The following is a 19,141-nucleotide window of genomic DNA, read 5'->3' on the forward strand; positions in this document are numbered from 1 at the left end:
AAAAAAAAAGGTCAGATGTTACTTGGTAGGATATTCTGAGTGAATATATTTAGGAATGTGAGTCTAGAACTTTCTCAAAATTTGAAGCCCCCAAGCCATGTACAATACAGTCACAATTTCACAAAAATATTATTAGTATTATTAACTTCTAAGATGGCATAAACCCAAAATAGAACTGATCATTCTATTATTGATCATTTATATCACAAATAGACATCAAGATACCTTAACTTCAAAGAATGATTATTTAAATACTTACTTCTCAGTTGTCTCTTTATTTCTTTAGCAGGATCTAGCCAGTTCTGTGTGAGGGAAAAAAAATTAATTCATAAGAAATACTCTAGAGTCTAAAATAGAACAGTTTACAGTTTACATAATTATTTACGTGTAAACACATTTTAATAAAGTCCTATTCAAAGCGACTGTCACCTATTAGCATTCCACTGGGCTAAGTACTGCTTTGTTCATTTACACACATTACATATGTGTGTAAATGTGTTAAGTGTGTATTATAAGTAAAATATTCAAATGCTTTTAAGGTGAGTCTCATGGGCCTCATTCTTTTGCATCTAAAATGATCCAAATGATGAGACATATCTTCACACAGTCTTTATTCTGTAGAACTGCCAACAAATAGCCCCTGCAGATACTGAAATGAGAGCTCTTCAAGGACAATAATGGGTTCTTAATCACGAACGATAAAGTGTGACATTGGAAACTGATGGCTAAAAGTATATACATATCAATCAAACAATTATCTCAACTCCTAAAACCAACTCCTCCTCCTCCTTAATCCTCCTTTTCCCTCCAACTCTATAATTATAAAGAGAGGTAAGGTCAGACTGTAGATAATATTTCCCTTCCTGGTCTTAATATAACATCCTTCTTTCTTCTTAATCTCATTCTAAGTTGGAAGTAACAATCATGAGGAACTCCCTTTCACTTTCCCCTCATTTCTGCTCCTTAAGAAAGCTTTACTCAGACTGCTCTGCTGGCAGCTCTGGTCAGGGCAATCAGGCAAGAGAAAGAAATAAAGAGCATTCAAATAGGTAGAAAGGAAGTCAAATTGTCTCTGTTTGCAGATGACATGACTGTATATTTAGAAAACCCCATTATCTCAGCCCAATATCTCCTTAAGCTGATAGGCAACTTCAGCAAAGTCTCAGGATACAAAATCAATGTGCAAAAATCACAAGCATTCCTATACACCAATAATACAGAGCCAATGATGAGTGAACTCCCATTCACAATTGCTACTAAGAGAATAAAATACCTAGGAATACAACTTACAAGGAATGTGAATGACCTCTTCGAGGAGAACTACAAAGCACTGCACAAGGAAATAAGAGGACACAAACAAATGGAAAAACATGCCATGCTCATGGATAGGAAGAATCAATATCGTGAAAATGACCATACTGCCCAAAATAATTTATAGATTCAATGCTATCCCCATCAAGCTGCCACTGACTTTCTTCACAGAATTAGAAAAAAATACTTTTAAATTTCATATGGAACCAAAAAAGAGCCTGTATAGCCAAGACAATCCTTAACAAAAATAACAAACAATGCTGTGATGCTGGAGGCATCACACTACCTGACTTCAAACTACCCTACAAGGCTACAGTAACCAAAACAGCATGGTACTGGTACCAAAACAGATGTATAGACCAATGGAATAGAACAGATGCCTCAGAAATAACATCACACATCTACAACCATCTGATCTTTGACAAACCTGACAAAAACAAGCAATAAGGAAAGGATTCCCTATTTAATAAATGATGTTGGGAACACTGGCTAGCCATATGCAGAAAACTGAAACTGGACTCCTTCTTTACACCTTATACAAAATTAACTTAAGATGGATTAAAGACTTAAACGTAAGACTAAAATAATAAAAACCCTAGAAGAAAACCTAGGCAATACCATTCAGAACATAGGCATGGGCAAATACATCGTTTCTAAAACACCAAAAGCAATGGCAACAAAAAACAAAATTGACAAATTGGATCTGATTAAACTAAAGAGCTTCTGCACAGCAAAAGACTATCATCAGAGTGAACAGGCAACCTACAGAATGGGAAAAAAAATTTGCACTCTATCCATCTGACACAGGGCTAATATCCAGAATCTACAAGGAACTTAAACAAATCTACAAGAAAAAAATAACCCCATCAAAAAGTGGGTGAAGGATATGAACAGACACCTCTCAAAAGAAGACATTTATGCAGCCAACAAACATATGAAAAAGAGCTCATCATCACTGGTCATTAGAGAAATGCAAATCAAAACCACAACGAGACACCATCTCACGCCAGTTAGAATGGCAATCATTAAAAAGTCAGGAAACAACAGATGCTGGAGAGGACGTGGAGAAATAGGAACACTTTTACACTGTTGGTGGGAGTGTAAATTAGTTCAACCATTGTGGAAGACAGTGTGGTGATTCCTCAAGGATCTAGAACTAGAAATACCATTTGACCCAGGAATCACATTACTGGGTATACACCCAAAGGATTATGTATTGTTCTATTATAAGGACATATGCACACGTATGTTCATTGCAGCACTGTTCACAATAGCAAAGACTTGGTACCAACCCAAATGCCCATCAATGATAGACTGGATAAAGAAAATGTGGCACATATACACCATGAAATACTATGCAGCCATAAAAAGGATCAGTTCATGTCCTTTGCAGGGACACGGATGAAGCTGGAAAGCATCATTCTCAGCAAACTAACACAGGAACAGAAAACCAAACACCATATATTCTCACTCATAAGTGGGAGCTGAACGATGAGAACACATGGACACAGGGAGGGGAACATCACACACCAGGGCCTGTCAGGGTGTGGGGGACTAGGGGAGGGACTGCATTAAGATAAATACCTAATGTAGATGACAGGCTGATGGGTGCAGCAAACCACCACAGCACGTGTACACCTATGTAACAAACCTGCACATTCTGCACATGTATCCCAGAACTTAAAGTATAACAATACTTTTTTAAAAAAAAAGAAAACAAGTCAATAGTTACATCCAATGGAAGCTAAATAAACTCTCCAATTAACCACAAAAAAGAAAGCTTTAAAAAAAATGCTAGGAAACTATTATAGCATCTTAAAGCAAAAAAGACCAAATTTAAATCACTAGGTTTTAACCACCCAAGGACATTAAATTTTTGTTTTTCGAAGCTATAAGCAAAAGACCAGTAAAAAAATTTAGATTTTTGTTTATATTTTTATATTTACATTTTTCTATCCTCAAGTTATCACTAACATAGGAGAACTGCAGTTTTTGTGGCACAATAAACTAATTCAAATAAATGAGTCTAGTAGTTTTATTCATTCTAAGCAGTGTCCAAAATAATATAACAGGGGTCCTCAACCCCCAGCCCATGAACTGGTACTGATCGTGGCCTGTTAGGAACTGGGCTGCACAGCAGGATATGAATAGCAGGTAAGTGAGCGTTACCGCCTGAGTACCACCTCCTGTCAGATCACCACCGGCACTAGATTCTCAGAGGAGCACAAACCCTATTGTGAACTGCACAAGACAGGGATCTAGACTGCACGCTCCTTATGAGAGTCTGACTAATGCCTGATGATCAGAGGTGGAGCAGTTTCATCCCAAAACCATTCCCTCGCCCCCGCCCGGGTCTGTGGAAAAATTGTCTTCCACAAAACCGGTCCCTGTTGCCAAACAGGTTGCGGACCACTGTTATAAGATCTGTGCTTAAACAGAATTTTATTCAGATATATAAAGCCAACAATTAAAATGCTTATTAGTACATAGAAAATAACCTGCTACCTTAATAACATATTAAAATGGTATAACGGAACATTAACTGACACTATTAAAAAGTAAAACAGTAAGATGCTGTGAAAGCAGAGCTGCATGGCCCCTGGGGTTCCACTACTGTTCATGGCCCACACTCGGGGTAGCAAGGATCCAAGGTGTGCATGGCTCTGTTCTAACACTGGTTATATTCAAACCTCTCAATAAAGAGCTACCAGAGCATGGTCTAGTTTCATATTACTGGTGTCCCAGCTGCAGGCACTACTGATGCGAGGGGCAGCAGGCCTCTCTAAGGGTGCCTCCAGTGCCATGTGAGGGAGCAGCTCTAATTCTCCCTTCACAAGACAGCCTGCCATTCAGTTTGCATGCACTGCAGCTGCTGTCCCACCCAACAGCTGGCTCACAAATGGCCAGCCTCGATGAGTGCACAAGAATGAAAAAACACATCATTCAGCCTCTAGCCCAGACTGGCTGGAGGCTGGGAGAGAGGTGAGAAAAGGGCAAATCGGTGGAATTTTCACCCAAGGAACAACCGTAGCAAGAAAAATGGAATTGGATAGTGTCAAATTGAAAAGAAAAAAAACTCCCTAGAACATTAACACAGAGAAAGAAGACAGTAGAGGAGAAAGTGCTGGTCTTAAAGACAGACCCTTCCAAATCCCCAGTTTCATTAAGTTCGAACAGTGATACAGATCCCCGATACAGAAGAGCAACAAAGGACCCTTTTCTGTTCCAGAAGATGGTGGAAGCTTGTCACCCCAGGGACTAACCCTGTGTCCCAGCCACCGGGCATCTTCTATTCTCACCTAAAGCACCCAGCCCTTGTACAAATTACCTAACAGTTTCTACAGGGCATGGTGAGAGTCAGCTCTATAAACCCAGCAATGTGAGTGAAAAGTCAGCCAGCCAAATTCAGACTTGGTGTCCTTCTCAGGCCACTTTCCACAGCACTGTCAGAGAGATTACTGAAGGCTGATATGGCTTACTTTCAACCCCATCCAAAGACTACGTGGGCGGAGTTTACCTGATGTGATCACACAGCAGCATGATTTCCTCACCTGGTTTTCCCTTTCCTAACCACATTCACTTTCACACTGTTAAGTTCCATTCCTGCCAAGCATTAGGCCGTATTCTCACTGCCCAGTACTACAACTTTGCAAGGGCTGGAACAGACCACATTATTGACATCGTCCAGGGTACTTACTACAGTTTTAGGCAACCAGTAAGCACTAAATTAACACCTGCTGACTGATACATGCCCATTGCTTGCCTCCTTCCTTTCCACACTGTGATCATCTTAAATGATCACAAGTTATATTATTTTTATCACATTTATTTTTACTAGAATAAGTATCTCTAATGAGTACTTGGATGGTAAGTGGGGTACAGCATCATAAATTCCTAAGTCAAAAAAAAATGACTTAAATGACTTAAAAGAAATACAAGTTAATGGTCTGCATTATTGGTTATGAAGAAATAATAAACAAAACTTTTAAATAAATACAGTAGATAATAAAAATTAACTTCTTAGTTTGACACTTAAGGAGGAGGGCTGGGCGGACCAAGAAGCAGATGCAAAAAGATGGAAAATGCCATCAGAGAATGAGAAAAACGCATGAGGGTGTGTGTGTACAACATACAACAACTGCCCGCGCCCCATGATACATTACAGTATTCATTGCCAGGTTTTAGACTTTAAGATTCGTCTGCTACAGTCACATATATAAACTTTGGAATCAGAAATACATGCAGTCAAATTCTGGTTTTCTATCAACCCTAACTTAAGCACACTCCTTGGCTTCTTTAAGCCTCAATTTCCTCAAACACAAAATGGGGATCACAATATCTACCTCACAGGGTAGTTCTTTTAAAACAATATTCATTCCTGAAGAATAAATATGCACACAAGTACTTTCCCCAGCAGATCATCATCAGTAGATCACTATTTGCAATAATAAAACTAAATTACCATCTTTTGGTATATATCTCTTCTTCACATAATTTTATATTTCCATAGGTGATGTGTTATATACATTAAATAATTTAATCTCTACATGAATATTTCACCCACAAAAAGTTAATAAATCAGACTTTGGGTTCACCAAATAGAGTCACTGTATTCACAGGTGAGATGAAATGAAATCCAAACCCCTTTTCCTTAGAGAAAATATCTCATGTCAGTCCTTTCTATATAAAGCTGCCTTACTGCAGAAAAGACTCTTCTTGGAAACGAAGACATCAATAACATGATGCCTTCTCATGAAAATAGTTACAGATATGACTAGTCTAAGAGCTTCTATGTACATGTTAAAGTATTACCCAGCTAAGCTTTTCTACATTTTGACCAGCGGTAAAAACCCACCTGGCAAATGTTTTAAAAGACAGCTTTGTCCATGGACAACCCCTTGGAACATCCTAAAACATTCTCCAGAGAAGGAACCCGGGAAAGTGACAGTTTCAGGCAATTCAAGATCAGGCAAGACACGGATTTTTTCGATGTTTCCCGAACATTAAGGTGTAAGCAACCATGCAAAACTCAAGAGCTGACCTATATCAGTTTTCAATAAAATTTATCTTGGTTTATTTAAAAAAAAAAAAAAACCAAGGATTTTGCCAACTGCTTAAGGGCAGGAACAGTCACTCACTCCATTCAGTATCCTCCTTACTTTCCCCTCTCCACTCCCCACTCCAAACACAAAACATGAACACAGTAAATATTTATCTCCTGAATGAACGTCAGGTAAAATAAAAGACTAATAGTAAAAGTTACAAGGAATCCTAAAACGGGCTTCCATCAGAAGTAAACTAAAATTAAAATGTGGCCTTAGAATATTCAAGTATCACTAAATCACCTTCAAACATGAAATCGGGAGTTAATGAACTCAAGTTTGGGGAAAAACGTTACATCTTTATTTTTACTAACTTGTAACTGAAACTTGGCATCACTGTCAATTAGGAAGATAGTAGAAAAAAACCTGGTTAATATCAGCAGAACCTCTTTGTCACCTGCAGAAATCAAAAACATTTCCACATCACATTGTAGTAGCTGCAGATCTTAAAAGACCATTTATGTTAGCCAATATTTTGAAATCACAGTAGCTATTAGATTTGATACTGCTGATTAATATATAAATAAAAACACATAATGATATGGTTTGGCTCTGTGTCCCCACCCAAATCTCATCTTGTAGCTCCCATGATTCCCATTTGTTGTGGGAGGGGCCTGGTGGGAGATGAGTGAATCATGGGGGTGGATCTTCATGTTGTTCTCATGATAGTGAATGGGTCTCAAGAGATCTGATGGTTTTAAAAAACAGGAGTTTCTGTGCACAAGCTCTCTCTCTGCCTGCCGCCATCCATGTAAGATGTGGCTTGCTCCTCCTTGCCTTCTGCCATGATTGTGAGGCCTCCCCAGCCATGTGGAATTGTAAGTCCAATAAATCTCTTTCTTTTGTAAATTGCCCAGTCTCAGGTATGTCTTTGTTAACAGTGTGAAAATGGACTAATACACATACCCATTACTTTGTCTCAAATTTTATATTACTATTTTGGGAATGTTATTTAGTCATTGGCTTTCTTTGTAGCCCTGTGTACTTTATTAAAGTTATACACTGAAAATACTGTTCTGAGAAGCAGCTTATAGAATTCAGCAGACTGCCAAAGGAATCCAAGGCACAAAAATAGGTGGGATTTTTTTTCCTGCTTTAAAAGGTTACAGAAATTTTTTTTTAAGCAGCACAGTGAAGAGCTGTACTTATATGTATTTTACACTAAAGTCTTTCTATTAGTTAGAGAATCTCCTTAATCTTACTCTTTATCCGCTACAAATCTGAGGATGAAAATCTTGTCTTGCGACATTTCCCCTACAACATTTTCATTATGGGCTCCCAGGAAAAGTGTTAAAGATGATTATTAATTACGCTTTAGTGACAGAAACATCTAGGGAAAAAAAAAAGCTTAATTGTGAATCCTAATACTGTATTCATATTCATAGAATACCAGTGTTAAAAAGAACCTCAGAATATATGGTCCAAATGTCCATATTTCGGGAATGGCCTCTTGCCTCTGTGGCTATGAATATTTGAACACTTCTGGGACCACGAACCACATGGGCTCACTAGGACTCCCCTCCTCCCGTGGCTTTCATGACATTTCAAACTCCTGTAATGCTCTCTGCTACATCAAAAGAACAGTTTAGCCCTACATCAGTGCTTCTCAAACTTTAAAGGTGCATTTGAATCACCTGAACATCTAGCCAAAATAAAATCTATTTCAGCAGGTCTAGGGTGGCAGCTGGAGTTCTTCATTTCTAAGAAGATTCTGCGTGGTGTCAACACTGCTGGTCCTTGGACCACTCTTTGAGTAGGCTAGCCCTAGAGTTATTTTTATGTAGAAATCACTTTCTTTTCCTGAAAGCTCAATATAGAGAGACATTTTTCAAGTCCTGCTGGCTTGTCAGCCTTCACTGAGTAAACCTTCTAATTACTGACAGCTTCCTGCAGAAAGCCCTAGCAGGGCACAGTTTCCACATTACCATATCTAAGTGTTCCTTTGAACTCCTCCCCATCACAATAAGTAGCTGTACCAAAGAATACTGGGTCTTTTTATTCTACTTGCTAACCACTTTCACCTGACAAGAGATACGCAACCACAGTCATCAACTGGCAGCATGTTATTAGTAGTCTGGGTCTGCGGTTGTCCAAAGCAGCGTCCCAACCATGCTTGACCTGGATAACAACCCAAAACACAGTCACAAAATCCATCTTCTAGTTAAGACAAAGAGTCTTTTCTTGACCAAACTTTAGTCAGGCTCCTCTGAATCCTCTTCCCAATTAGGCTTCAACTTTCAGGCTTCTCTGTCCATCTACATACGATCCAACTTTAGCAAGAATCCTGTTAATAAGTTGGTTTAGTGGGAAGGCCCCACCCTTCATTACTAACTACCCTTGATATCTGATGGGGTTCCTCATCCTCCACCATCCCCCAAGTGATATCAGATCACCCTCACCTGCCTTCAGCAAGAATCCTGTTAGCTTGGTTTAGCCAGAATTCCCCTAAGTGCCCCCTGATGTTTCCTCTTAGTAGTTTCCCATCTACTGACCCCCACCCTGCTCCTTGACTATAAATTTCCACTTTTCCTTGTTGTATTTGGAGTTGAGTCCAATCTCTCTTGCCTACTGCAAAACCCCACTGCAAAGGTCCTTATACCTATTGCAACAGTCTTGAATAAAGTCTGTCTTACCGTTTTAACAAGAGTTAGAATAACTTTAACAGCTCCTTTCCCCCCAAAAAACATCTATCTCACTCATTTAATTCCCCTTTAAGTTAGACCCTAAGATCCCAGAGTTAGAAGTTTCTTCAAATGCCTCACCATGCCTTCCTCACTGGCTTTAGATGATCTCTAATTTGGCCAGGTAAGAGAAATTAATGAATTCCACCCAATTCACAGTGTATTACTAAACGTTAAAAATTCAAAGTAGTTTTGTCTAGAATCTGCATTTTTCTCACAGGAATTTATAGTGCTGAAACAGATCCCCTTTAATATACCTTTGCTTAAACTGGGTTTAAAAGAACTCTACCGTAATGCTGGTGTTAGGAGAAAAGTTACAGGCACTGTATCACAGTGAAACATTCACTACACATCTGGGAGAACGTGTGATTATAAAGTTTAACTGGATTGAATGTAGAACTTTATTAAAGAATAGCTTATATATGCAAACACTTTAACATTTGAGTTTTTAGTTCTAGTTTCTGGAAAGAAATGGTCTATTAGATGACTGCTTCAACTAATTTTCATAAAGTTAGCCGTGGATATCAACTACATTTCTAACAAGCTCCTTTTTCAATATAGCGTGCAGCAAAATGACATTATAATGTCATTTTGGGCCAAATGCCAAACTATTAACATCAAAATTCAAGACAGTATTTTTCCCTTTAAAGAGAGTCCAAAACCCTTAACGATGGTTTCATTTAGACATGAATACAAGAACTATATGGACTTGGAATTCCATATTGAACAAACATGCTGCTTGATTCCACATATTTTTAACAACATTTTCCACAGTAAAATTTATATAAGCATTCTCAATAGACATTAAAAAAGCTTTAACACTAACAATGACAGATTTTCATACTCAGAATGAAGTAAAAAGTCTTTCACCTCAGTGTCTCAACCATGAGATATAGTACCATATTAAAACCAAACAAATGTGTAGATTTTCTCTCCATGAAAATTTTTTTATACAAATAATTGTGGTTTTCACTCACCTTTACTTTCTAATGGGTTGAAATAAATATCAAAATTTCCCGTAAGTACAGATAATATTCAGCATGAAAAAGAAAGATCCTTACGTCATTATATTCTGCTGTTAAAACTGCATGGGCTTTAAACAAAGTAGGACTGATTGAGCTGAGTTAGTATAACAGTAATAAATTTCCATGGGAAAAAAAATAGGATACCATACAAATCTATACTGGAAGAATAAGAGTTGTTTTGCCTAGATGTCTTGAGGACTGGATTTTGTCTACATAAGCAGAAATTTTTAAAAATTACACAATACAAAAGCAATAGCAAATTAGATTATATATAAATAATTAAATATATTGCTAATTATATTTAAGTATTCACTCCTGAAAAGTGAATGTCTCAGAAAGGACACCTCATTCTTAAGTTCCCAAAGTTTTTGAGTTAAAGCCTATATACAAAGCATGTATCTAATTTTATATGTTCATCTTACCTTTCATAAGAGAAACTACCATGTATAATAAGGAATTAGAAATTCCTTATTTATCATTAGTGTCTTTCTGTTAATAAGAATGCTACGGTAGACCCAACCAAATGTACCTTCATCTTTTTTCTTCCTTAATGACCTTAATCTCTCCTTGACTTTAGCCATTCCCTTTCAAGGCCACACCCTGGGTCTTGTCATCATCACATAGCTCTTCACCTCATTAGACTACATCAGCCCATTCTCAGATGCAGTCATTTCCTCTCCTTCTAATTTTGTACTCATGTATCCCCACCGTACCTAATCTTCAACATCTTTGAACATTCATCCTTTGCCCCAGCCATGTTCTCCCAGTGTATCAGCCTATTACAGCTTCAGTAATTTTCTTTCCTGTGACCCTGTGAATAATCAGCTTAATTACATCTCATCAGCAACTCCAGATTTCACAATCCGTCATCCTCTTACTATTGCCTCCATGAACACAGTCAACTGAGAACTCTGCTAATACTCCATTTCTCAACTATGATACTCAGGTTGCTAATGGCAATTACAGAAAAACACACACAAATATATTCTGCTGCCATCCCAATTGTATGACCCCCCAATCTCAGAAGAACTGTTAACAGCAATGCACTTACTAATTCTTGGTTGGCTTCTTCTCTTGTCCCACTGCTAACCTAGTCACTCTTAAGCAAATGCTTTTACCCTCTATTTCACAGAGATTTGAGGCTGCACTTTGCTCAACTAAGATTTTTCTTTTTTAACAACTGCACCACCTCTTATTCTGTTTCTTGCAGACTCAGGATGACATAACATCTTTATTCAAGACTAGTCCTCTTCGTGACTGTCATCATCATAGTCACTCTCCCCTGTCTTCAACCATACACTTTCCTGGGTTTTCTCATAGCTAAAGTCAAAGTTATTTCCACCAAAGTAAATCTGCCAACCCCAAAACTCTCAGTAAACTCTCTCCGCAGTGCAATATGATAGCCACTGGTCACATGAGGCTATTTAAATTTAAATTAGTTACAGTAAAAAAAATTTAAGTCTATTTCCTCGGACACATTAGCCCTCTTTCAAGTGCTCAATAGCTATATGCAGCTAATGGCTGCCATGCTGGACAGTATAGGTATCAAATATTTCATCATCATGAAAACTTGTGGAGTTTCAAGTTGTCCAAAGGGCTGGAGGATGTGGCAGTTCCTCATTCTCCCCCAGTGTATCAGCCTATTGGATCTTGTATCTCATGCTGAGGAATCTAGATTTTAAGTAGGAAGTAACATGGTCAGACGTGAGTATCAGAAAGAACCCGTTTATGGTATGGAGCGAGATTCTTGTTGGATGTGTCTTGTTAAAACACATCCATTTTTTTAACAACGTTTTCCATAGTAAAATTTATATAAGCACTCTCAATAGAAATCAAAAAAGCTTTAACACTAACAATGATAGATTTTCATACTCAGAATGAACTAAAAAGGCTTTCACCTCAGTGTCTCAACTATGAGATATAGTTCAATATTAAAACCAAACAAATGTGTAGCTTTTCTCTCCATGAAAATTTTTGTTATCCACTCTTGTTAAAAAAAAAAAAAAAAAAAAATTCCTCAAACTGCTACTGCTCCTCCTCCAAGGTCCCTGTGTGAAAGTCTCCATCAAGCTCCCCAGCTACCCAACCCTGAAACCTAGGACTTTCCCCCAACTCTCCCCTCGCTGCCATAGCTAAGAGGTGGCAGTCACAAAGTCCTGCATGACAAGACCCAGTGTGTGGCCTTGAAAGGGAATGGCTAAAGTCAAGGAGAGATTAAGGTCATTAAGGAAGAAAAAAGATAAAGGTACATTTGGTTGGGTCTACCATAGCATTCTTATTAACAGAAAGACACTAATGATAAATAAGGAATTCTTAATTCCTTATTATACATAGTAGTTTCTCTTATGAAAGGTAAGATGAACATATAAAAGTAGACACATGCTCTGTATATAGGCTTTAACTAAAAAGACTTGGACACTGCAGGTCTATATCCTCTAGTATCATTCTCCCAACTGTTCTTTTCTCCACGGCCAAACACTTCTTTAAACAACAGTTTACACTCACTCTCAAATTTCTTTTTTTTTTCTTTTTAGGCAGGGTCTTGCTCTGTCACCTAGGCCTAAGTGTAGTGGTGCAATCACAGCTCATTGCTGCCTTGACCTACTGGGCTCAAGTGATCCTCCCACCTCAGCACCCCTCTCCCCTCCTCCGAACAGCTGGGACTAAAGGTATGTGCTACTCTGCCTGGCTAATTTTTTAATTTTTTTGTAGAGACAGAGTCTCACTATGTTGCCCAGGCTGGTCTCAAATTCCTGAGCTCAAGTGATCCTCCCGCCTGGGCTTCCTAAAGTGCTGGGATTACAGGTATGAGCCACCATACCTGGCCTCTCAAATTCTTTACTGCTAACTTTCTTCATCCTTCACCTACTCCCTGATCCCCAATCATCTAGCGAACAGCTTATGAATATGTCCAACTTGGCAAAATAAAAATTAAATTCCACCTCTGCTCCCTAGCATACCTCAAACTGCTGCTCCTCCTCCAAGGTCCCTGTGTAAAAGTCTCCATCAAGTTCCCCAGCTACCCAACCATGAAACCTAGGACTTTTCCCCAACTTTCCCCTCGCTGCCATAGCTAAGAGGTGGCAGTCACAAAGTCCTGTGGACATTACCTACACAGAATCTCTGGCCTTTCCTCTTCACTCCTAGTACCACTGCTCTGGTTTTCATCACCTCTAGACTACTGCAACTGTCTCCTGACCTTCCTGCCTCTGGTCTCAGTCCCCTATCATCTCGCTCCACACCATGAACGGGTTCTTTCTGATACTCAAATCTGACTATGTTGCTTCCTACTTAAAATCTAGATTCCTCAGCATGAGATACAAGATCCAAAGAATGATCTTCACTTATTTTTCCAGCTGCTTTCCCATAAACTCCATTAGCACTCCCCACAAAGTCACCCCAAATTAACCCATGGGCTAAGTTAAAACAGTGTGCTCATGAGAAAACACAGCTGCAACACGAGTCCCTACCTCCCCCTGCCAGCTTGCCTACCCCTCACAGGTCTTTCCTATTCAGAGAGGCTGGAACTGCCACATCCTCCAGCCCTTTGGACAACTTGAAACTCCACACTCACATCATGATCATTCATGCTGGAACGATTACTTTTCTTCTGTGCAAAACGTCCCTTCCCTGCCCACATCCAGAATACTGGCCGTAATTCTCAATAGCTCTAATAGAATGTCAACACTAAACTGCTCATATGATTTCCAAAATTTATAGATCTGCTTTCATACAACAATATAAAATATTCATATCACAGGCCCTTGTCAGGTAGTAAAACTTGAAAGTGTCTCTCCTATCTAGTCCCTAATAAATGTCTAGCTGGTATTTAGGACAAGGGTATATTAAGCTCTATCATTGAATTGAATTACATTACTGGAAAGCTATATACTTGAAAGCATTAGCCTGACCAAAGGTTAATCTGTTTTCTGGCCCAATATATCTTAGGAATAGGACATATCCCTGCTGGCAGCACAGCCCAAAACATCCTTCAACATCCTATATGTAAATTAAATGGTAATGGCACTATTTTTTAACTGGGAAGGGAGGAATCAAGGCATACCCAATGAACGTGCATTTCTGTGTGTGTGTGCACGTGCATGCATGCATGCACGCATGTGTCTTTACGAACAATGGAGGAAGAAGAGAGATAAATAAGATTCCTAATTGAAAATCTGTCTCCCAGTTGATTCTAACACAAAGGAAGAAGTCTCTTTTGAGCAGCACTGGCACAGACCATCACAGAATCACCATCAATAAGTTAGCTCATGCCCTTAAATTTGTTGACACTATAATAGAAACATCAACTGTGAAACTCATCCTAGGAACTCAGCTCACAATGTCCTTCAACACCCTATGTGTAAAGTCTTGCAAGGTGGCTTTCAGAATTTGAGAACATGAAACATTCCTCTGAGGCAAGATGGTATTCTTCTACTTTCCAGTTATGATAGCTATGAAAAATTGTGCCCATTTTTACCTTGACCGACAGAAGGTTTACAACTGTTGACATTTTCCCTAAAATCTAAAATGTATCTTTTTCTTCTGAGTTTTCTGCCTGAATTTGAATCTTATCACCAACATTTATTGGCTAGGTGACCTTGGCTGACTTTTTAAACTTCCTCTGTGCCTCAAATTTCTGCATCTATAAAGTGTAGTTAATAATACCTACCTCTTAGGGTCATTCTGAGAACTACATGAGATAACACAGGTAAGGTGCCTGCTGCCTAGTGAGAATACCAGAATGATTAGCTGTTAACAGCCATTTCTGTTTTATTTGGAATATTTGTATGGTAAAAGCCACCTCTGATTTTTTTAAAAACAGGTAAGTTACAAAGAAGTACTTCTGGTTACAAGCCTCCACACAAATAAGACATTCAAATCAGAAAATGAAACTACCCCATGCACCCTGCACTGCTAAGATAGATTATACCTAGAGTGCAGTATTTGTTCCATGCAAGCTGCCATTCTTTAAGACACATCCAAAACTAAATTCATTTATTTACTTGTTCTTTCCAAAAGTAATTGAACCTAAAACTCAATATGTCAGAAACTACACTCATGATATCCCCTACCAACCCCCAATCGAGTCCTCCTTCCCTTCTTACTGAACAGCTCCAACCATCCTGAAACCCAGGCCTTAATTCTTGATATCTATCATTCTTCATGTCCAATTATTCATCAGATTGAGTCTGCCTCCTTCCTCGCTCTCTCTTCAATCATTCGCTTTTCTATTTCCACTGCCACAACCTTACTCAAGGCTACTGCTGTGCTTTGGGTGCACAGCCCTACTCAAGTCCCCGCTCACCCCATTCCAACCATCAACCAAAGTGACCTTTTTAAAGACAAAACTGGTCGTCTCACATTCTTGCTTCAGCCTATCAACAGTTTGCTATTTTTCTTAGCAAAAAGGAAATGTCCCAAACCTTAACATATAGCCTTAATAGGCCCTGCATGATCTGAGCCTCATTAATACCCAGCCTTTCCCCAGCCTAATCTCATTCTCCCCTTACTAACCCACACCAGGCTTCTTTCCAGTTTTTAACCAGACAGCTGCTCCAGTCTCAGGGCCTCGTGTATGTGCTTCCCATATCCCATCGCCCAGCCAAAGTCCACTCACACATGAGGTTTCTGCTTAAGCATCATGTCCTCCTAAGCAGAGTCCTCCTGTTAGCATCCTGACTTTTTCCTGCAGAGTAGTAATCAAAATTCACTAACTGCAGAATTAGCTTTTCCACTCTGCCTCTTCAACTAAAACATAAGCAGGGACATCTCTGAGGGCAGGGTCTAGGTTCTCACTGTTTACAGTAGAGCCTCAGCAGTGAGCACGCTGGTTTATACACAGGTAGTGGGATTATTTTTAATTGTAGTAAAAAACACATAACATAAAACTTGCCATTTTAACCATTTATTAATGTACAGTTGAGTAGTATAAACAATATTCTCATTGTTCAGCAGATCTCTAGAACTTTTACATCTTGCAAAACTGAAACTCTACCCATTAAACAATTCCCCAACTCCCCTTCCCCCAGCCCCTAGCAACCACCATTCTACTCTCTGTTTCTATGAGTCTGACTACTTTAGATACTTCATATAAGTGGAATGCTATAGTGCTTGTGTTTTAGTGACTTCCTTAATTCACTTAACATGGTGTCCTCTAGGTTAATCCATGATATAACATGTGACAGGATTTCCTTCTTTCTCAAGGCTGAGTATGTATTGATATGTACATACATATTCCATTGTATGTGTACACCACATTTTCTTTATTCACCCATTAATGTTGCTTCCATCTCTCGGCTATTATGAATAATGCTGCAATAAACATGGGTAAACAAATATCTCTTCAAGATCTTGCTTTCAATTATTTTGTATATATACTCAGAAGTGGGACTGCTATATCATGTAGTAGTTCTTTTTTTTTTTTTGAGATGGAGTTTCGCTCTTGTTGCCCAGGCTGGAGTGCACTGCCGTGATTTCAGCTCACTGCAACCTCCACCTTCCGGGTTCAAGTGATTCTCCTGCATCAGCATCCCAAGTAGCTGGGACTACAGGCGCGTGCCACCATGCCCAACTAATTTTTGTATTTTCAATAGTAGAGACAGGGTTTCACCTTGTTGGCCAGGCTGATCTTGAACTCCCGACCTCGTGATCTGCGCACCTCAGTCTCCCAAAGTGCTGGGATTACAGGTGTCAGCCATCGTGCCCAGCCAGTAGTTCTATTTTTAATTTTCTGTGGAACTTGCACACTGTTTTCCAGAGTGGTTGTATCAGTTTACCTTCCTAACCATAGCACACAGCATCTTCAGTCTCTCCACATCCTTGCCAACACTTGCTATTTTCTATTTTCATGAGAACAGACATCCTTATAGGTGTGATATGACACATAGGTAATAAATAGCAGCTAATGTCTACATATACGGAGGCTATACAGATAAGTAAGGCATGGCATCTACCCTCGAGGAATTCATAGAATGGGGAGAAAGAGTAACAAACAAGGTGTGTACTAAATGTATACATGACAGACAGAGGGAACTGCCAACTCCCACATCCAGGAGGCAGTTAAGTAGATGAGTCTGAGATTCAGTGAAAGCTATGAAGTAGACACATAAATTGAGAGTTGTCAAAATAAAAAAAAAGTATATCCTACTATCTAAATAAATACTACTCTTTCTTATGCAAAACTAGTATTTCAAAAATATCAGATTTCTTTTCTTTTCTTTTTTTTTTTTGAGACGGAGTCTCGCTGTGTCGCCCAGGCTGGAGTACAGTGGCGTGATCTCGGCTCACTGCAACCTCTGCCTCCTGGGTTCAAGCGATTCTCCGGCCTCTGCCTCCCGAGTAGCTGGGATTACAAGCACCCACCACCATGCCCAGCTAATTTTTGTATTTTTAGTAGAGACGGGGTTTCACCATGTTGGCCAGGCTGGTCTTGAACTCCTGGACTCAAGTGATCCGCCTGCCTCGGTCTCCCAAAGTGCTGGGATTATAGGCATAAGCCACCGCACTTAGCCCAGATTTCTTAATGTAGTATATCCTATGCCTACTGATAGAACATGTGATCCCACATATTGTACAACATACTCAACTGTCCCTCTACAAAGATTATATTACATGCTCCTATGAACCTACCAATATGTAATCTCAAAAAAAAGTAGGTAATCCTAGCCAAATTCCCACCACTTTCTCTTTTGCAGCTTTTAGGAAACATTATCAAGACTATCTTATAATTTATAGTCTAAAAAACCTAATTTATTTAGTCAAATGTGCTATTATGTCTGAGAACAGTACTCTAAACAGAGTTCTATTAAGAATATTCATGTACTATTCAGCAGGCATGCATGCAATTTAATTGTCTTTAGTCTAAACATGGCATTAAACCACAAATTAGATATCAAGTATTTAAAGCTAAGCAAGTTGCGAAAACTTAAAGTATATATAATTATCACTCTTACTATCCTATATTTCATTAGTAGGACATGTAAATACTAACAATGATAGCAATGTAGGCAAATAAAATTCACACTTCTATTCTTCTATTGATTGCTCTGTTCTACTGACTGTGATCTGAATGTTAGATCATAGAGAGTAATCCCTTTCACTGTGACCAAGTGTTCTTGGTATCCTCAGACAGAATCGTTCCAATGCGCTGCCTTCCCTGTCTTTTGGGTATGCTTTAATACCTAGCATACAGGTGACTGCACAATATGAGCTGCTGTGACCAGCTTCACTTAGTAGCAAAAGGCGAGATTGAGTGATTGAGAACCAAAAGTGATTAATACCATTTAGTCTGTGTTCTCTTTATGCCAGAACATCAATTTTCCACTGATGACATTCTATTCTGTCTGCGCATGATGTAAGTGCAAAGCACGTACACACGTGCACGCACACGCACAAATACACACACAAGACAAAAAGCTACAGGTGGTTTCTCTCTACACAAGATAGTTTTTCAGTTTTTACCAAATTTCACAGTGAAGTCATAATAAACACTTCAGTTATTTTAAAGCTAAATTTCAAACTGAGATAAACTGGTTAATAAAAAAATACATTATGTTCTAGAAAGAGACAAATAAACTTGAAATCACTTACTTTCTGCTCAGGGCTTTCCTGGAACAAAAGTCCAAAGTAGTCCTTCTCCAAGAGATTGAGGTGTTCACACACTTTGTCAAATAACACTTGTCCCTTAGCACGTTTCTGGAGAAAAAATAACAACTTTACTTTTCAAGTACTAAAGATTCCAAGACTGCTATAAATATAAGACATCATATCAGATACATGATTTATTATAAATTAACATTAAATATTTGTTTTCTCATTTTTTAAGAATATAAAAATGATTAATTTTTTAACTTCACCCTCCCACCCTGCACACATATACAAAGCATAAAATGTCAAACAAAAGCATAAGCAAGCACCATCTGCTTTCCTGCTACTCGATATGGATATAAAAAGGACTAAAAAGGCAAAATGTTAGCTGTTCATTTTCTTATTTTAAAAATGTTCAAACTGCTTCCATCAATTC

At 38.7% G+C, this 19,141-nt stretch overlaps 1 protein-coding gene across 8 annotated transcripts in view; it reads right to left on the reverse strand.

Moving 5' to 3' along the window:
- The window catches only part of EPB41L2 (erythrocyte membrane protein band 4.1 like 2), a 226,252-nt gene that overhangs the window by 69,630 nt on the left and 137,481 nt on the right, over positions 1–19,141 (reverse strand). For all 8 annotated transcript variants that reach the window (XM_023230628.1, XM_023230626.1, XM_023230624.1 and 5 more), the window contains exons 4-5: positions 18,709–18,813; positions 260–302 (exon numbers count right to left, since the gene is read on the reverse strand). In XM_023230628.1, coding sequence (XP_023086396.1) covers positions 260–302; positions 18,709–18,813 — 148 coding nt within the window. The remainder of the gene's footprint in view (positions 1–259; positions 303–18,708; positions 18,814–19,141) is intronic.

This window comes from Piliocolobus tephrosceles, chromosome 5 (genome assembly GCF_002776525.5).
Source record: "Piliocolobus tephrosceles isolate RC106 chromosome 5, ASM277652v3, whole genome shotgun sequence".
Lineage (NCBI taxonomy): Eukaryota > Metazoa > Chordata > Mammalia > Primates > Cercopithecidae > Piliocolobus > Piliocolobus tephrosceles.